This window comes from Erpetoichthys calabaricus, chromosome 14, assembly GCF_900747795.2.
Source record: "Erpetoichthys calabaricus chromosome 14, fErpCal1.3, whole genome shotgun sequence".
In the NCBI taxonomy this organism is placed as follows: Eukaryota; Metazoa; Chordata; class Cladistia; order Polypteriformes; family Polypteridae; genus Erpetoichthys; species Erpetoichthys calabaricus.
In genome coordinates this window covers 87,130,792-87,150,665 of record NC_041407.2, presented here as the reverse complement: position 1 = coordinate 87,150,665, position 19,874 = coordinate 87,130,792, and the positions used below count along the sequence as shown (strand labels likewise).

The 19,874-nt window shown below is 38.9% G+C and overlaps 1 protein-coding gene across 3 annotated transcripts in view; it reads left to right on the top strand.

Annotated features, from left to right (window-relative positions):
- The window catches only part of si:ch1073-358c10.1 (peptide methionine sulfoxide reductase MsrA), a 162,865-nt gene that overhangs the window by 64,836 nt on the left and 78,155 nt on the right, over positions 1-19,874 (top strand). For all 3 annotated transcript variants that reach the window (XM_051918870.1, XM_051918869.1, XM_028819111.2), the window contains exon 2: positions 18,730-18,798. In XM_051918870.1, the coding sequence (XP_051774830.1) occupies positions 18,730-18,798 (69 nt within the window). The remainder of the gene's footprint in view (positions 1-18,729; positions 18,799-19,874) is intronic.

The following is a 19,874-nucleotide window of genomic DNA, read 5'->3' as shown; positions in this document are numbered from 1 at the left end:
TACAGACAGATTCCCAGGGCTGTGAGGTAGTGGTGTCAACCTCTGTGCCTTCTTTAAATTAAGAAGTATTAATTGCATTTTTCTGTAAAGGTAACATGAATGATATGTACGAAGGGTTGTATGCGAAATAATAAAAAGACACCAATTTACAGCTACAATTTTTAATACATTTATAATACCACCTTGATTAGAACAGCCCCTTAAGACCATTCTTCATATACTTGTAGCACTTGTGAGAGAATATATACTCAAATTGTATATGGTTATTCAGGGTCTGTATTCTGCTCTTTTAACTTTAAATCTATCACTAGGAAAATATATGTTGTTGTTTAAATTTAAGTATTGAGCTGGTTTACGCATATATTAAATGGGTTATTTTCTTGAAGTTGTAACCAAATCTGTATCTCTATAGATAAGGAGTATTTTGGTGTTACAAGGGTCAGACAGCTACTGATAAGACAATTAATGATCTCTGTAAGCAATTAAACTGATAAATGTTTGCTAACTAAGGGTCACCAGACAGGACTTAACTCCTGTTGGTATGAAGTAAGCAGGTTGACATTGATTGATGGAATGGCAAAAGTGGGTGTGTGTTGGGGGTTTGGGATTCCAAGCTGTATAAAAACTGGAGACCGCTTTAACTGTTATTCAGAACTCCAGTTTGTAACTTCTAGATAAGCATTAATGCAATTAAAGACCTTTTTTGTTAAATGAAAATATTGTGGCTTATTTTCCTCCACACACCCTTCACCTCATGGAAGTTGAACTTGCAAACTTCAGAAATTCTTTAATTTTCAGGAATAGATATGTTCAAGACGAGGAGAGTAAGAAGACTGCAGACGACCAGGTGTCTTCTGCTTTGCCTGATATTTATTGATTAGATGGACTGGCTAGAGCACAGGACATTGTAGTTCTTTTGTTTCTTTTCCTCCTGTGTGCATCTGCATAATAGGACAGCACACTATGACAGTGACTTCCTAAGTGATGTTATTTGTGGCAGATATTCTATCTGATATGTAGTAAAGAAGTCTTGACATGTCTGCTATAATTGTTTGACCATGCAGACTGTCACAGTTCGTGTCTTTTCTGTGTGGCATGCCAAGTTCAATTTATTTTTGACCTTTGTGTATATGTGTAGAGTTCTTTCTGAAATTATGGCAGCACCATCCTAGAACTGAATCCTACTTCTAATTCTATCAAGTTATCACATAGGCATGACTAAAGAGGCTGGTTTGTAATGCAGCTTGGCACTTATGCAAATTTATGCTTCCATTACATCCAGTTTTTTTTCTTTCTTTTTTTAAGTGAAGTGATTGTTCTCAATACATTGAAGGCATTCAAATAAGAACAAAATGAATTGTAGTGGTCTTTCCCTGCAGCTAAAGCTGGAATCAAAAGATTTTATGTAACTATTTAGCATTTATAAAGAAAACTATTTTTATAACTTTGTAACCTACAGCCTGATTTATTCAACTCTTGTTTTAAAATTCTCCTGATGCCGTCTTACACATCCATTCTCCCATTCCTCTCTTTCCAGATTTTACCTGGAAAATTGAATTTAATCCCATTCTCTGAAGTCTACTAGTCTTTTTGCACACATACAGTGGTGTGAAAAACTATTTGCCCCCTTCCTGATTTCTTATTCTTTTGCATGTTTGTCACACAAAATGTTTCTGATCATCAAACACATTTAACCATTAGTCAAATATAACACAAGTAAACACAAAATGCAGTTTGTAAATGGTGGTTTTTATTATTTAGGGAGAAAAAAAAATCCAAACCTACATGGCCCTGTGTGAAAAAGTAATTGCCCCCCTGAACCTAATAACTGGTTGGGGCCACCCTTAGCAGCAATAACTGCAATCAAGCATTTGCGATAACTTGCAATGAGTCTATTACAGTGCTCTGGAGGAATTTTGGCCCACTCATCTTTGCAAAATTGTTGTAATTCAGCTTTATTTGAGGGTTTTCTAGCATGAACTGCCTTTTTAAGGTCATGCCATAGCATCTCAATTGGATTCAGGTCAGGACTTTGACTAGGCCACTCCAAAGTCTTCATTTTGTTTTTCTTCAGCCATTCAGAGGTGGATTTGCTGGTGTGTTTTGGGTCATTGTCCTGTTGCAGCACCCAAGATCGCTTCAGCTTGAGTTGACGAACAGATGGCCGGACATTCTCCTTCAGGATTTTTTTGGTAGACAGTAGAATTCATGGTTCCATCTATCACAGCAAGCCTTCCAGGTCCTGAAGCAGCAAAACAACCCCAGACCATCACACTACCACCACCATATTTTACTGTTGGTATGATGTTCTTTTTCTGAAATGCTGTGTTCCTTTTACGCCAGATGTAACGGGACATTTGCCTTCCAAAAAGTTCAACTTTTGACTCATCAGTCCACAAGGTATTTTCCCAAAAGTCTTGGCAATCATTGAGATGTTTCTTAGCAAAATTGAGACGAGCCCTAATGTTCTTTTTGCTTAATAGTGGTTTGCGTCTTGGAAATCTGCCATGCAGGCCGTTTTTGCCCAGTCTCTTTCTTATGGTGGAGTCGTGAACACTGACCTTAATTGAGGCAAGTGAGGCCTGCAGTTCTTTAGACGTTGTCCTGGGGTCTTTTGTGACCTCTCGGATGAGTCGTCTCTGCGCTCTTGGGGTAATTTTGGTCGGCCGGCCACTCCTGGGAAGGTTCACCACTGTTCCATGTTTTTGCCATTTGTGGATAATGGCTCTCACTGTGGTTTGCTGGAGTCCCAAAGCTTTAGAAATGGCTTTATAACCTTTACCAGACTGATAGATCTCAATTACTTCTGTTCTCATTTGTTCCTGAATTTCTTTGGATCTTGGCATGATGTCTAGTTTTTGAGGTGCTTTTGGTCTACTTCTCTGTGTCAGGCAGCTCCTATTTAAGTGATTTCTTGATTGAAACAGGTGTGGCAGTAATCAGGCCTGGGGGTGGCTACGGAAATTGAACTCAGGTGTGATACACCACAGTTAGGTTATTTTTTAACAAGGGGGCAATTACTTTTTCACACAGGGCCATGTAGGTTTGGATTTTTTTTCTCCCTAAATATTAAAAACCATCATTTAAAAACTGCATTTTGTGTTTACTTGTGTTATATTTGACTAATGGTTAAATGTGTTTGATGATCAGAAACATTTTGTGTAACAAACATGCAAAAGAAAAAGAAATCAGGAAGGGGGCAAATAGTTTTTCACACCACTGTATTTCTGCTTGTGTAGTAATTAAAGTGTCATATAATTAGATTTGTTTAAATGAAGGTTGTTGCATGGTATAGCTGAAGTACACTAAAAGAATACACCTCTCTTGTTGGCTAGATATACTGTTTTTGTCACCATTGTGTGTTTAACAACTTGGTGATCGATTAAATTTAGAGAATGGTTAGCTTTTTGGTCTGCAGCCGTGGCTGGGATCCAAAGTTATTGTATCGTAAGGGTAACGTCTTGGGGTTTTGTATTCATAGATGTTAGAGCGGAGATACAAATTATATAACTTTTGTATGCACCTTACTGAAATAAACTACAGAGAATCCAAATTTAACTTTTCAGGGAGCACATACAGAGCTGAGAGTTCTTAACTACAATAACATAATTATTAAGGATTATAATTTGCTACATTTGTATTATTATGGTTTGGAATGTGTTTTGTCATGGTAGGGTCATAGGGTGACCCTATCTTCCCTCTTAGACTCTTCATTATGTGGACCTTAATAGAATACAGTGATCCCTCGCTATATCGTGCTTCGCCTTTCGCGGCTTCACTCTATCGCGGATTTTATATGTAAGCATATTTAAATATATATCGTGGATTTTTTGCTGGTTCGCAGATTTCTGAGGACAATGGGTCTTTTAATTTCTGTTACATGCTTCCTCAGTTGGTTTGCCCAGTTGATTTCATACAAGGGACGCTATTGGCAGATGGCTGAGAAGCTACCCAACTTACTTTTGTTTCTCTCTCTCTCTCTCGCGCTGACTTTCTCTGATCCTGACGTAGGGGGTGTGAGCAGGGGAGCTGTTCGCACACCTAGACGATACGGACGCTCGTCTAAAAATGCTGAAAGATTATCTTCACGTTGCTACCTTCTGTGTGCAGCTGCTTTGTGAAGCGACATGCTGCACGGTGCTTCGCATACTTAAAAGCTCAAAGGGCACGTATTGATTTTTGACTGAAAAACAAACTCTGTCTCTCTCTCTCTCTCTCTCTCTCTCTCTCTCTCTCTCTCTCTCTCTCTCCCTGCTCCTGACGGAGGGGGTGTGAGCTGCCGCCTTCAACAGCTTTGTACCGGTGGTGCTTCGCATACTTAAAAGCCGAACAGCCCTATTGATTTGTTTGGTTTTCTCTCACTTTCTGACATTCAGTGCTCCTGATGCGCACTCCTTTGAAGAGGAAGATATGTTTACATTCTTTTAATTGTGAGACAGAACTGTCATCTCTGTCTTGTCATGGAGCACAGTTTAAACTTTTGAAAAAGAGACAAATGTTTGTTTGCAGTGTTTGAATAACGTTCCTGTCTCTCTACAACCTCCTGTGTTTCTGCGCAAATCTGTGACCCAAGCATGACAATATAAAAATAACCATATAAACATATGGTTTCTACTTCGCGGATTTTCTTATTTCGCGGGTGGCTCTGGAACGCAACCCCCGCGATGGAGGAGGGATTACTGTAGTGCAAATCCCATCTATAGTCCTGGTCAATGTCACGATTAACTGCTACTATAGTTCAATTCATTCCCCTGTCTTTACATCGATATTCCCATGGTAATTAGATCGAGTGCCAGAAGAGGCCAGAGAAAGTTTACACATTTATTAGGGTTTTTATAGATGATATGCACAAAATATAAGCAAAGTACAAACATGGCCTTTGGCAAATTATTAATACAACCTGGATAACATTCAGGTCATCTTACTTACACCACCAGGTGACTCTCAGGCTTAGTATGTTGATTGGTCTTCTGGTCCAACCTGTTCCATCCCTTGGATGGAGTGGTCTTCTGCATGTATGGAGAAGCTGACAGACAGACCTTTGACTTTTCAGACCTCAGTTTTATTCATTTCTAATGATTCTTGACACACCTCTTACACCAGCGGGTGTGTACTTCCCAGTGACTCAGCTCAGACAGACTCAGCCCCCATTCCAGTCCAGCTGCTGACCTGTTCATGTCCTTTTGTCTGGAGACCGCTTTAACTGGTATTCAGAACTTTAATGTCAAAATTCTAGATAAGCATTAATGCAATTAAAGACCTCTTTTTGTTAAATTAAAACATTGTGACTTATTTTCCTCCACACACTCTTCACCTCATGGAAGGTGAACTTGCAAACTTCAGAAATTCTTTAATTTTCAGGAATAGATAGGTTCAAGATCAGGAGAGTAAGAAGACCAGGTATCTTCTGCTTTGCCTGATATGTATTGAATAGATGGACTGTGCACAGGACATTACTGTTCTTTTGTTACTTTGGTTTCCTTTGTTATGTTGATTGGTCTCTGGTCCAACGTGGTCCATCCCTTGAATGGAATGGCATTCTGCATATATGGAGTAGCTGACAGACAGACCGTTGACTCTTCAGGCTTTAGTTTTATCCATTTCTAATGATTCTTGACACAACTCTTACACCAGTGGGTGTGTATTTTCCAGTGACTCAGCCCCCATTCCAGTCCAGCTGCTGACCTGTTCATGTCCTTTCATCTCGGCCACCTATATTACTTCAGGCCAGCTGGCCCAGTCAGTTCCAGCGTTGGAATTTCAGCAGCAAGGGTCTACCTGCGTGCAAACGTCTTATCTGATAAGTGGACTGGGTTCAACATTATTAAAAATGTAATTAAAGTATAAAGACAATTTTATAAATAAAGGCAATCTACAAAATTGTATTATGCTAAACAGTACCATTCTACAAAATATGCAATTAAATTTGTTTTTAAAAACAGAAGTTGCTATATAATTTTTACTGTAAGTGTTATTTCTTTTAATTTATTTCACTTTCACATAAATGACTTACTATTGAGTAGTATTCACATTTTAAATTTTGAATTAACTGAACAGTTGACAATCTCCGTTTGGGTTCAGCTGCTCATCAATTGCTAGTCGTAACTGGCAATTTAATTAGAGCAAAAAAGAAGTCAAGAGCCTACTACTGTTAAAGGTGAACTTGAAACAACAAAAAACCGTTTTTATTACCTAAAAATGTTTACACTACTTAAAAGTAAAAACTTTTTTGTGGTGAATTAGACGTGTAACCTTAAAACACAGTATATTTTGTTTGTTAGCATTTAATCATCCATTATAAAGCTCCAGTTTAATATTGACATTTTCTTTCTTAATACACTTTGTTAATAGCAGACTATCATGAGTCAAACATTAATGATGATTATTTTAAATGCAGAATGGACCCAGGTTATATAACTTGTGTAAGAAAATGAAACTTATTAATGAAAGGATAACATTCAGGAAATGAAATACTGATGTTTTTCTCATGTTATTTTCTTCCAGTCTTTTGCATGCATTTATCTCTCAATTCTGAATGTGCCGTATGAACTACTTGATATCGAATGCTATTGTCCTTACTACTATTTACATGCAGTGCCCACAAGTGAAAACAGACCTCTACAAATTGTTCTAAATTAATTAGAAACATTAAACACAAAGCATTTTTGATTACATACATATTTGAGTCAGTATCTTGTAGATGCACCTCTGGCAGCCATGACAGCCTGGAGTCTGCTTGCTCAGGTCTCACTCTATCAGCTTTACTCCTTTAGATGTTGTCATTTGTCCTCATTCTTCTTTGCAAAACTTCTCTAGCTCTGTTAGGCTGTACAAGTATCGTGAGTGAACAGCCTTTCAAGTCCAGCCACAGCAATTAGTATGAGAGCTGGACTCTGACTCTGCCACTTCAAGGCATGGATTTTCTTGTGTTTAAGCCATTCCTGTGTGTCTATTGCTTTATGTTTGGGGTTCTTATCTTGCTGGAAACAAATTTTCTCCCATCATGCAAGTTTCTCGCAGATTACATCAGGTTTTCCTCAAGTATTTCCCTGTGTTTTGCTGCATTGTTTTTACCCTCACAAGCCTTTCAGGATCTTCTGCAGAGCAGCATCCCCACGACATGATGCTGCCACCACCATGATGATGCCAGTGTTTGACTCAGTCCAAGCATTGCATTTAGTTTGATGGCCAGAAAGCTCAATATTTGTCTCATCAGAACATAGATCCTTCTTCTAGCTGACTCTGGAGTCAGTCATGTGCCTTCTGACAAACTCTAACAGAAATATCTTGTGTATTTTCTCTCTTTACCACAATCCCCTAAAGATGCAACTGGTGACGTACTTGGACGACAGTTAATATCTGCACAGTCCCTCCAACTCAGCCATTGTAGCCTGTAACTCATTTAGAGTTCCCAGAGGTCTCTTTTAGGCCCCCATTCACTCATTTTCTTTTTACATAGTCATTCAGTTTTTGTGGAGGGGCTGTGCCATAGACTTTCAATTTCTTAATGATTGATTTAAGTTGACTCTAAGGATATTCAGTTACTTTTGTGTCTCCATCACCTGACTTGTGCTTTTCAATCACCTTTTCACAGAATTCATCTATCTGTCTGTCTGTCTGTCTGTCTATCTATTGATAGACACAGATAGACACAGAGACGCGTATAAAACTAATACAGGCTTTTATTTTCTTCACCCATGGGCGCACGTCTTCCCCGTGACCCACAGGCAATACAGAGTCCATAAAGCACAATTACCACACAACACTCTTCTCTTCTTTTACCACCACTCCTCCTCAAGCTTCGTCTCCTTCTTCCCAACTCTGGCTCCTCGAGTGGTGGTGGCTGGCCCTTTTTATATCCCACCCGGAAGTGTTCCAGGTGCTTGATCACCTGGTCCGAATTGCCCTTCTGGGTGGGGCTGAAGATACGTCCAGCTGGGCTGCTGACTCCATGCAGCTCCCCTTAGCGGCCATCCGAGCCCCCAACCAGGCTGTGGAGGACTCCATCTCCCATGGAGCCTTGCGAGAGGTTGGGGAATCACTGTCCGCCAGGGAGGCTGCCACCAAGCGTCCCGGGGGAGGTATTGAGCTGCCCGTGGTTGCTCTCCTGGAACAGATGCAGAAGGGGCGTCCCTGCTGGGCATGGGACCCCGGCTGTCCGCCACTCTGTCTGTCTGTCTGTATGTCTGTCTGTCATTTTCTCACTGACATAAACAAATATAGATGGGATGCATATCCATTTTCTTTTCCTTAAATCATTGTCCTCCTGTTGTCAGACATCTGATTATTTGGTCACAGTGTTTTGTACATATTGCAGAAGACATGGTAGTAGAGAGAACGATCACTGAAGCTACTTGTGGTCAATGCAGCTTTGAATAAAACGTTATCCAGAGGTTAGTGAGAAGTGTTTTACATAAATACAATGTAGAGGACAGGACTCCATTTTGTCAGCCATCAGCTCCCAAATCATCATTTCCATAAAATAAATATGTTACAGTCTCTACTCCTTTTTTTCTGTTTTTAGCTTGTTGCCAGAAAGGTATCTGTCCCCATGCATGTAGTGTGGGAAACTGTCAATACAAAATCATAAGTAACATCTCAGTTGTTCAGGTTTTTTTCAGATCTATCTATCTATCTATCTATCTATCTATCTATCTATCTATCTATCTATCTATCTATCTATCTATCTATCTATCTATCTATCTATCTATCTATCATTTCAGATAAGACTGAATTATAAATTTTCATAATTTTTCCAACTGGAGTTCCCTCAAAAAAATTTTATGGAATAGAAATGCAATTTCTTACTTTTTCATATGCCATCCAGTTATTTCTGCCAATTTTTTAGATATTATTTAATTTTCTTCCATAAAATGCCTAAATTCTGCTTATTAGCTATTAGGTGCCAATTAAGAACGGTTTTAACTGTGGTATTTGGTTTTTAACCCTTTTTTTGGTAAATGACCTGTGCACATCTGTCACTTTTTTATTCCTCACTTGGCTTTGTAAGTGCTTCACAAGTCACATTGAGCAACTTCCTCCTGCTCATAATTTGGAAAAGCTTCAAGTTAGATCCTTGTACCACGTTCCTCTGCGGCATTCTCGCTGCCATCTGTGTCGCTTCAAAGTTATTGCTTGGCAGTCTCTTTAAACAGTGTGTTTCAGATACTGGTATCAAAGGAAAACATTTCAGTTTTGCAGATACTGTGAGCAAAGTCCAGTCAATCAAAGCAAAGCAACATATTGGTGGGGCAAACAAGAACCATCTTACGTGTCTGTCTGTCAAATGTTGTACCGTCACATTTTTAAAGTTGTTTTTTCTAAATCTGCTGAGCCTGTCAGATAAAGTTGTCTTCAGCTTAGAATTATTAAACAATTATGTAGAGGCCTTAAAATTATTCCAGTAGGGTATGGTGGCTCTGTCAATTTCAGTATGTAGTATGCATTTTCACCCGTGTGTGTCATGGTATTTTTTTTTGGATACTTGGAGCTATAAGAGGAAAATGCAAAACTTGCATGCTTAGTTAATTGTGGACTCTGAGAACAACCTGGGTGTGCAAGTGTGATGAGTGTTTATGAGTTTACTATGAGATCAGTTAAAGGGTTTCAATATATATCCATATATTATTGGACTTGGAGCGACCAAACGTTATTGCATATTTTAAAACATAGGATGAGAATAAGGAAAATCTACACGTATTGTAAATCTTATTCAATTTCAATCATCCATCCATTTTCCAAACCTGCTTATGCAGAATAGGATCATGGGGAAGTTGGAGCCTATCCCAGCAATCATTGGGTGCATGGCAGGAATAATCCCTGGACTTTGCTGTCAAGCCTTACTGAAAAGTAATCTTTTATTTTTTTCTGTTGAACAAGATACATGTCAGTATTCCCCTCCAGGGAAAACATAAATTGCTCTTTACTGTGTAGCTGAAAAATAAAATATAATAATAATAATAATAATAATAATAATTTCAGCTGGTTATATGTGCTGCGACCATAAGGGGGTGTGGCAACACCCTAAACTCGAGATACAACTAGACAGCACAGTCCTTGCTTTGACCACAAGATACATCCACAGACATCCAAATCCTCTTCCAAAGTAATATAATACAATTATAGTCTTCCTTTCCTCCTTCCACACCTCCTATGTAGTCTCATCCACTTCCTTCCGACTCTGACTACCAATGCAGGAAAAATCACGTGTTTGATGCCGGACCCGGCAGTACTTCTAGTGCCGCAGTGTTGTATATTGGAAGCACTTCTGGACCATGCAGAAACCCCTCAAAAAAGGTGCAACACTCCCTGCAGCTACCACTGGCACAATCCAGGAATCCTGACAGTGCTGTCCCATGGGACTGCAATTCCCAGAATGCCCAGTGGGTATTTTTAATGGAGATCCCTCATGTGTGTACTGGGGGAACACATAACCCTGATCAGCTTCTGTTTCTCTGACCAAACCTCCTCTCTGAGAAAGATGGGAAATCCGGTCAGTCCCTGTCCTTCTTTTATGGCCTCCCTCCCTGACAGGAAACCATTCTCCATTTGGGTTGAGACCCCAGTCCAACTCTATCCTTCCCTTATGGCCTCCATTTCAGGAAAGCAACCATTCCCCATCTGGGTGGGGATGCCAGACCATCCCATATGACACTCACATGGTCTTGTAGGGTATGAGATACACTGTAATACTTAGTAATATAAAGGGAAAAAGTTGCAAGATGCATTAAGCTGTGTGTTTAACCTTCTGTTCTCTTTATTCAGCATAAGAATAACCCTTGTACTTAAAGAAAGTACAATCTCCTTCAGTTCTGGGATTTTATTAATCAGTGTCTAAAGTCCAATTGCGTTGTCATCACAAACTTTTATAAACAGAAATCAAACCTTAGGTGACAAACAAAACATAACAAATTACAGCATGTTGTTATTTTTTTCCAAAAAGTAAGTAAGTATTCAGAAACCATGTAGGAGAAATAAGTGCACTCTATTATTTAGTAACATGTAGAACCAACTTTATCAGCATTAACTTGATGTAAACATTTTCTGTTGGAAATTTCTCGGTCTCTTACACCATTTTGAAGAGATTTTGGTCCACTGTCCTTTACATCATTGCTTCGTTTCATTGATGTTTGAAGCCATCCATTTATGCACAGCTCTCATAAGATTGAGGCCTGGACTTTGACTTGTCCATTCCAACACCTTGATTTGATTCTTATTTTTTTTTTCTTTAGCCATTCAGATGTTGATTTTCTGGTGTGCTTGTGATCAGTTCCTCGTTTGCAGTATCCAGTTTCGTCTCGGCTTAAGCAGTCGAACATATGGCCTCACATTCATCTCAGGAATATTTTGGTGTAAAGTCGAGTTCATGGTTGTCTCGCATGTTTCTCATGTCCTCTTGCTGAACAAAATCCCCCAATCATTACCCCTTCACCTCTGTGCTTGACAGTTTGGTGTGAGGTCCTCATGGTGATCCACTGTGTTTGGTGTTCACCAAGCATGACTCTGCGCATGATGACCAAACATCTCCACCTTGGTCTCATCAGTGCAAAGGATATTATTCCTGAATTTTTGTTGTTTCATCAGTTGCAGTTTGGCAAACCAAACCTGTGCTGCCAGGACTCTTTTTGGAGAGAAAGGGCTTTTGCCTTGGCCACATTTCCTTGAAAACCATACTTGTTCACTCTTTTTCTAGTCATGAACATGAACCTTTAACTTGCTTACCAAGGTCTGTAAGTCACATGATGTAGTTCTTGGGTTTTTCATGGTTTCTCTGAGCATTAAACGGTCTGACCTTGGGCTGAAATTGCTAGGACGTCCACTCCTGGGGAACCTGGAAACTGTCTTGAAAACTCCCCGTTTGCAAACAGTCCTTCTCACTGTTGAATGGTGGATTCAGAATTGTTAGGAAATGGCCTTATAATCCTTTCAAGATTAATGATCAGCATTCTTTCATAATCATGGCTGATATCCTTTCTTCTTTGTATGATTTAAATACAATACTGAGTGCTCCAGAAAACCAATCTGTCACAAGTTTAGCCTTTATAGAGGTAGTCATACACATTTATAATTAACTCATTTTGGGTACTTGATGAATAACTCCTGGCTGATTAATAGTCTGTTAATTATTGTAGAAGTTGGAAGGGTGTACTTATTTTTTCCCCAGATGGTTTCTAAATTTTTGGAAAAAAATATCAACATATTGAAATCTGTTAAGTTTCATTTGTTGCCTGAGGTTAGATATTGAGTGATGACAACTCAATTGTGATTTAGACTCTTATTAATAAAAATCACTTAATCGAATGAGGGTGTATTTTCTTTTTCCCATGACTGTATTTCACTAATGTGTCTTATGGTCATACACTGCACATTCTTCTCAAATGCCCAGATGGTGTGCAAAAAAATGTAGGAAAGTGTTTTGCATTTCTTTTTTCATCGTAGTTTATATTCAACTTTTATATTAGGGGAAAAAATGCAATAAACATTTAGAAGAGGTAGCCTGCTCTCCATTCAGGGGAATGGGCACCTGAAACGCTGCCTGAGAGACCCACCATGTTAAGGGCAACAGAAAAGTCATGGACACCAATGCACTAGGACCTGCTAGGAGGTGTTCTAACCTGGTATTCTTCTAGCCATTATAGGGCATCCCTTGTGCTTTGAAGTGGTCCTAGAAATTGGTTGGAAATGTCCTCTGAAGAGTGAGTTGGGATGTGTAAAGCCATTTCATGGCCATTCTAACACAGAATCTGGAAATGGTAGAGAAATTTGGGGCAAAGAATCATTTGATGGGAGGAAGAACCCAGAACAGAGGAAACCAGACAGGGAACACTTGGTACAAATTTAATAAGTATGCAAACGGGCTATCTCACCTGACAAACTGTGGCCAACAGCCTTGTAGACAGACACAGAGATTGTGTTGGCTGGCTGCTTTGTTCACTTATTTCTGCTTTGCTTTGTCCTGGCCTTTTGCTTTAGTTTGAGTGCAGAGGGTCTTCTTAAAGGCTTTTTTATGTCACAATATGTAACACAAGTAAGTGGTATAGTATACTCCAGGGGCCTCATGTATAATAACGCCGTGCGTGGAACTCACACTATAACATGGCGTAAGCACAAAAGCGGGAATGTGCGTACGCACAGAAAAATCCAGATGCAGGAATCTGTACGTACGCAAACTTCCACGTTCTTCTGCTACATAAATCCCGAGCAGCGTGAAAAGTAACGCACGTGCACGCGCCTTCTGTCCTGCCCCAACTCCTCCCAGAATTACGCCTCTTTGAATATGCAAATCAATATAAATAGCCTTCTGTGAAAAGACAATGGGAAAAGCATGGGGGAAAATATAAGAATTTCGGCGAATACCAAGTGGAGGCAAAGGAAAAACATACTATTTGTTGGTTTAAACAGTGGTATAATCAACAAAAGGAAGTTGATCGAGTGACAGAGTGTCGGAGAAACTCAAAAGCTCAAGTTCACAAAGTCACACAGTGCCCGAAATAAAAAAGAAATCACATATCAAAGTCGCCGTGAAAAGGCGAGTCGTAGCCCACCGTCTGAGTGTCATATGAAAGCTTATTAGGGTACAGACAAAAAAAATAGGCACACAGTGAGGAAAAAAAGCACGAAATGTCAACTTTAATCTCGAAATTTCCACTTTAATCACGTAGTTTATTTTGCCATTAAAGTAGAACATCATAAACTTCATCTTAAAATCGTTTAATTTACTAGTTTCTCAAATCCCATTGTAACTAAACTAGCACGTTAAATGCTTTGTTGTGTATTTGATCTTCTATGTGCTCTGTGTGTGTGAATCACTACCTGCTACTTAAACAGGCTTTCTTTTTCTCCGACAGGACACATAATCCATTACATTCGTGATATTACAGCTCTCTGAATAATTAAAATACTGAGATGTATACGTAATATCTTTTTCATGATGATAGGAATGAAAGCATGTTAGTAAACATGGGAACACGGTGGCGCAATGCTTGTGCATGTCTCATGCAAGAGGCTTGCTGCGCTATGTGCAACCTTCGATGAAATAATTTATTACAGAAGTACTGTCTCTTTCAAACATACTAACCTCCAATTCCTGTCCTTACTTTTCTTTATCCAAATACCCAACTGCCACACAATCAGCTCTGTAATAGATGCTAAGCCATTTGTAAGCTTAGAACGCCGATTCTTCAAAACTTTTAAGGAACATTGAAATATCTTCGTAATATGTTTTTAATTATTCTATCCATCTATCCTTCCAGTGTCGCGTCAGCACCAGAAAGAATACAATGCAATGCAGGAACAATCCCTGAACTAGCTGCGTAACCGTGTCCTCACTTGTTTAATTATTAACAATACAGATTATTTAAATGAAGTTAGTTTTATCTGTATAATATAATCAACGTATTTTGCTGCATTTCATCTTAAAAATGATATCGTCATCATATGTAAATACGCGCTTTATAAAGTGGCGCAGGTTGTGCAATATTATAACTATAGTGCAAGTTTACAGTGAGGTGATTGTACTTATAAGTACAAACAGTTCTACAAGGAGCACTTGATGGACTGATTGAGTGCGTTTATAGTTCTTGGGATGAAACTTTCTCTAAACCGCGAAGTCCGTACAGGGAAGTCTCTGAAGCGTTTTGCCGTGGCTCAGGCAGCATCTGCTTCATGTTGTATACCGATATTTCTCTTTCCGATCAGCTGCTGCTGTGATTCACACTCAGATACAGTGATATAAATACTCCGAGTGGTGCAGTGAGAATAAAATGGAAAAAGATGATCTGCTGTGGCAACCCTTAACGGGAGCAGCTGAAAGAAGAAGAAGATGCAGTGAGAGTAACAACGCTGAAGCAGTTATGGTATTTGGAATACTATGGCTATTCCCTGGACCATTATATTGCTGCAGGTTAATTACAATCAGATGCGTTACACTAATAAACAATATGCAGTTAGTTTCAGTGTATTTATAAAGCCGCGTCAGGAATGTGGATCTAAGAAAGAAAGGGTGACCACACAGGAACAGTAGCATTGCTTTGACGCTGGGTGCCGCCAGTCTGCAAAACCGAGTGGAGAAATTGTGCACACCAGGGTACCGTGGAAATGTGCGTGGCTTTACGCCAAGCGTAGGTTTTATACATCGCGATTTGAGCGTGGAAATGTTCGTATGCAACATTTCTGTGCGTACGCACCGTTTATATATGAGGCCCCAGGTCTTCAGTGCAGCCGTGTCTGCTTCATTATCAAAGCATCCTAAATTCTTCTTCTTCATCTTCTTTGTCTTCTTCTGTAGTTATTCCCATATTTACATGGGGTTGCTATTGTTTTGACAAGACTTCCCCAATAGTGGTTTAAGCGTGATTTATACTGCTGGTTGCCTTTCCTGACACCAACTCTCCCCATTTATCCATTATGGCAGTAAGAAAATTTAGTGCGCCATCCTGATTATTGTCTGAAGACACAAAAAGCATAACAAAAGGTAACGCTCTTTGACGTATATTCTTCCCATTATGCAGGTTTCCAATAAAAGAAATGAGGATTTCGGTGCTGATTAGCCAAGGTCACTGAGGTAGCCGCGCTCCATCCGGCGGGTTGCTCATGCCAATAACAACACCTCCTTCTGGAAGGCTCAGGTTGTTATGGAGGCTGAACTGGAAGGGGCAGGGTCAGTTGCCCTCACTGGGCAGCTTCTCTGCACTGTGGGGAAAGAAGGAGATGTCAGTAGTAGTTCTAGCACCCTCCTCTTCCTGGCGGGTTATTATATACCTCGACAGAGCCGTGAGGAGGTCCTCTGACACACATGAAGGACACCGGGCTGGAGACAGGCTTCAAAATGGAGGCTGGGTTCAAAGCATCTTAAATGAATGGATTGAAATTTAACTTCTGTATAAAAATATTTGAAAAATTCACCTGCAATTCTAACTTTACAGTATACAGGCCTAGTTTGCTTTTGTTGATGTATTTATAACGTACTTTCATACTTATGTTTGATATTTTTGGTAGTAGAAAACAGAGAACAGATCAGTTGCTACGGGTGGAGAGCAGCCCAATTGGGTTAAAGTAGTTTAATCTCCTCATTGTGATCTGAATATGGGGCTTGCTTTGATCCTGCTTAGTGAGGACAAGCAGAGCCTTCCTAATCCTCCTACTACTTGTGTTTTTTTCATTTACCTGATGGCCGGGGTTTTGGTTGAAGGGGCTGTATATGTTAATTTAAAAGCACAGCTGATCTCGCAGATCCTGTCTAAACTGAGCACTAACACATCTGTCGGTGCAGTTTGCTACTAAACCTCCTGAAAGCCCAGACTCCTGGCTCATGCCTTCCACTAATCCAGCTATTCTGTTCTGTAAGCATTTTTTTATATTGCTATGTGCTCAAAGGTGTTGAAAGAGGCTTGGGTATGATTGTGTACTATACTGATACTTTTGAAAGCATTAGTATGTATTTATGACTAACTATAGCATTTTAAATAGGTAAATATAAAAGTCCTTGGGGAAACGCTGATAAATTTCACAATATCTCATTTATTAAAACTTAACATTTTCTAATAAAATAAAGCAGTCTTAAAAGGAAAAGATGATATAGAACGACAATAGGAAACACCTAGGGAATCTGAACAGTTTTGGTTGGTGAATTTTAAAATACAAAATAAACTTAAACAAGAGCTCATTTTATTGTTTTCTTTTCTTGCCCTAAAGTTTACAATGATGTCGAAATTATCAGAGGTGCAAAAGGGACAGTTGTCTGTAGCTGCTGGATGATCGATGCACCAATCTTTAATGTTACACAGAGTCTCAGGGATTATTGTGAGTGATGAAAAAGACCGGGAGATGATAATGTGAGACAAAAACTGTAGCTAGTGCCACGCAAAAGAGTCAAAACTGCAAGATCAAAATATTGAGCAAACAAAACACCGGGGCAAAAAGAAGCCATAACGAGCCTGTTAGAGTTTTGGTTTGTTTTTATTTTTTATGTTTTTTTTTTTTTTAAACATGGCTTTCCGAAATCTAACACTGGGATTTTTGAGGCTGCTAATTATGGTTATGATGTTTTTTCTTTTTTTGGAAATTCCAGCCACGTGAAAGGTTCTCTAATTTATCATGCTGTTTCAGTCACCATTTTGTATTATCATATGACTGCTGGAATGCTTTGTCCCTGTTGTCAGGACCACTTTACACATTGGTAAGGGAGTGTGTACTTGGAGTTGCAAACTTTGGGTAACAACGAGATAAGATTCATGTCGGAATTTACTTCTATATCTGAGTTGTGGGTACAAATCCTTTATCGTAGTGCTCTTTCTAAAAGTTTTTAGTACAGTAAAACCTTGGATTGTGAGTAAGTTGGTCTGTGAGTGTTTTGCAAGATGAGCAAAAATTTTTAATACATTTTAACTTGATAAACAAGCGAGGTCTTGCAGTACAAGTAGTACGTATACACTTTGCTTGCCGAGTTTCACGTGATTACAGCTGAGCCGGCGGTTCTTCTCTCTCCGCGGGATTGTGGGTAATCATCTCCCATGCTTGGTCTCAGTTGGCGTGCCTCACTCGTATAGTCAACATCCGTACGAGCGTATACTGTTTACCATAGCATTGTGACCATGTGTGTGTGCGTAAAGCATTTTTTTATTTTGTGTGCAAGCGATGAATCTGTTTAACGACAAAAAAGAAGGCAAAAGCAACTGTCATTGGATAGATTCCTTGTTTGCCTCTCACTTTGGCTTTAATGCTTGTGTCTTTAACATCCTAGTTTGACCCTTTCCCGTTACTCTCTTTTTTCAGTCATTTCACACAGGAAACCCCAGTTTCTGTATTACATCTGGCCTGAAGAAGGGGCCTGACTTGCCTTCGAAAGCTTGCATATTGTAATCATTTTAGTTACCAATAAAAGGTGTCATTTTGCTTGACTTATTTCACTAAATATATCACAAAACAGTGTATCCATGTTGTTTGAAAGATTTTTTTTCAGTAATTATTGAATAATTGTCTATGGAACAGGATAGTAATTCAAATTTGGCTGTCAACATTCAATGTCAATAACAGTGGTTGGCGATGATTTTCCGAGGTGAACCCGTGTCCCGGCCCTGAATGGGTGCTGGTATGGAATATGAGCAGCAAAGTGAAGTGCATAGCAAGTCTCCTTTTAAAATGGCTTACTCTCCCATAAATGTTTTGTTTTTCACCTTATTTTCTCCTTCTTAAAACAACCTGGAGACACTGTTTTGCAAAATGTGTGGCAATCTCAAGATACGGATACTCAATAGCATTTTTGTCTTGAAAAATTTAATTATTCGGTTAGTTTTAATGCTTTTTTTTTACATTGGGACCCTGGTATCCTTAAGCTTTATTACAAAATACAAGATGAGGTTAGTTCTTTATTTGTATATAAAATAAACTTGACTTTAGAATACAGTTTCATGTTCCAAAATAATATATGCCATGATTGTGAAGAAAAAACTTCAACTTGAAAAATACCAAACTTATCTTTTAATTATAAATAGAAAGATGTAACTGGGATGGCTAATCCAGTAATGTCTTAGGATACAAATGTGACAGCGGCTGGCACATACTATTGTGTTTTGTCATTAAAATATGGGGCATAGGGATCATCCTTGCTTTTTTAATAAATTTACAATATGCTCAAGACATAATCTGTACTGCATTAACATGTTTTATTAAAAATGGCTTCAAAATGATGCCTTAATTACTGATGATGTCTCTTACTGATTTATCTTTCAGGTAAGCATGCAGTCAGTGGTCATCCTGTGAAGGAACCCTTCCCTGAAGAAATGGAACGTGTCATTTTTGGTAAGCTAATAATATATAACAAAACAATTCTAAATGGGGACAAATAAAGTAGTATCTATCTATCTATCTATCTATCTATCTATCTATCTATCTATCTATCTATCTGTCTGTCTGTCTGTCTGTCTGTCTGTCTGTCTGTCTGTCTGTCTGTCTGTCTGTCTGTCTGTCTGTCTGTCTGTCATATTGTGCCCTATCTATCTATCTATCTATCTATCTATCTATCTATCTATCTATCTATCTATCTATCTATCTATCTATCTATCTATCTATCTATCTATCTATCTATCTATCTATCTATCTATCTATCTATCTATCTATCTATCTAAATTCCAGCCTTTTGATCTTGATAAACGGAGCATCTTTCAAAGGAACCATGGCTGTTAGCTTAGATATAGGTTGTTTCTGGTGATTGGCAGAAATGATCAGACCCAGTGATAATAAAAAGTACGAAACATAAAATTGATCCTAATTATATTTCCCAGATATTTATTGCTTCTTTTATTTGCCTGTTACATGTCTTTTCTGAACATATAGATAGCATAGAACGACCAGATTCTGAAAGAATGTAGAAAGGCCCCTCTGAGAAAGCGAGGGTTTATTGGGGAGCGAGAACTGAGGATATCACAGCCACATTTTCACTGCTCAAACACACGACTAAACTGAAGAATAAAGCCAAACAAATAAAGTTTCTAAATTACTCATATTTTATTACTTTATTGCTTGTGTACTTTAAACAACATCATCTGCACTTACATGAAGGTTTATTACTGTGCTATCTACAGTCACTTTGCCGCTGCTTGCGCATACGATAATTCAATTGAATTAGAAAGCCCCACACAGCCACTCGGATTGTATTTTATTGATGCTACTGAATGATATGAGAACAGACCAAAGTTTGCGCATATTCCTTCAAGTCCTGGCCTACCTGGTACTTTTATTCTTTTCAGCACCTTTATATTTTTTGTTATTAATATACTGAGTCCTCTGCAGGAAACAGATCTTCTGGATCCACATGTTGGGCATATCAGTTTATGGTTCGCAGAACCAAATCCATCTTTTTTCAGAAATTTAAATTC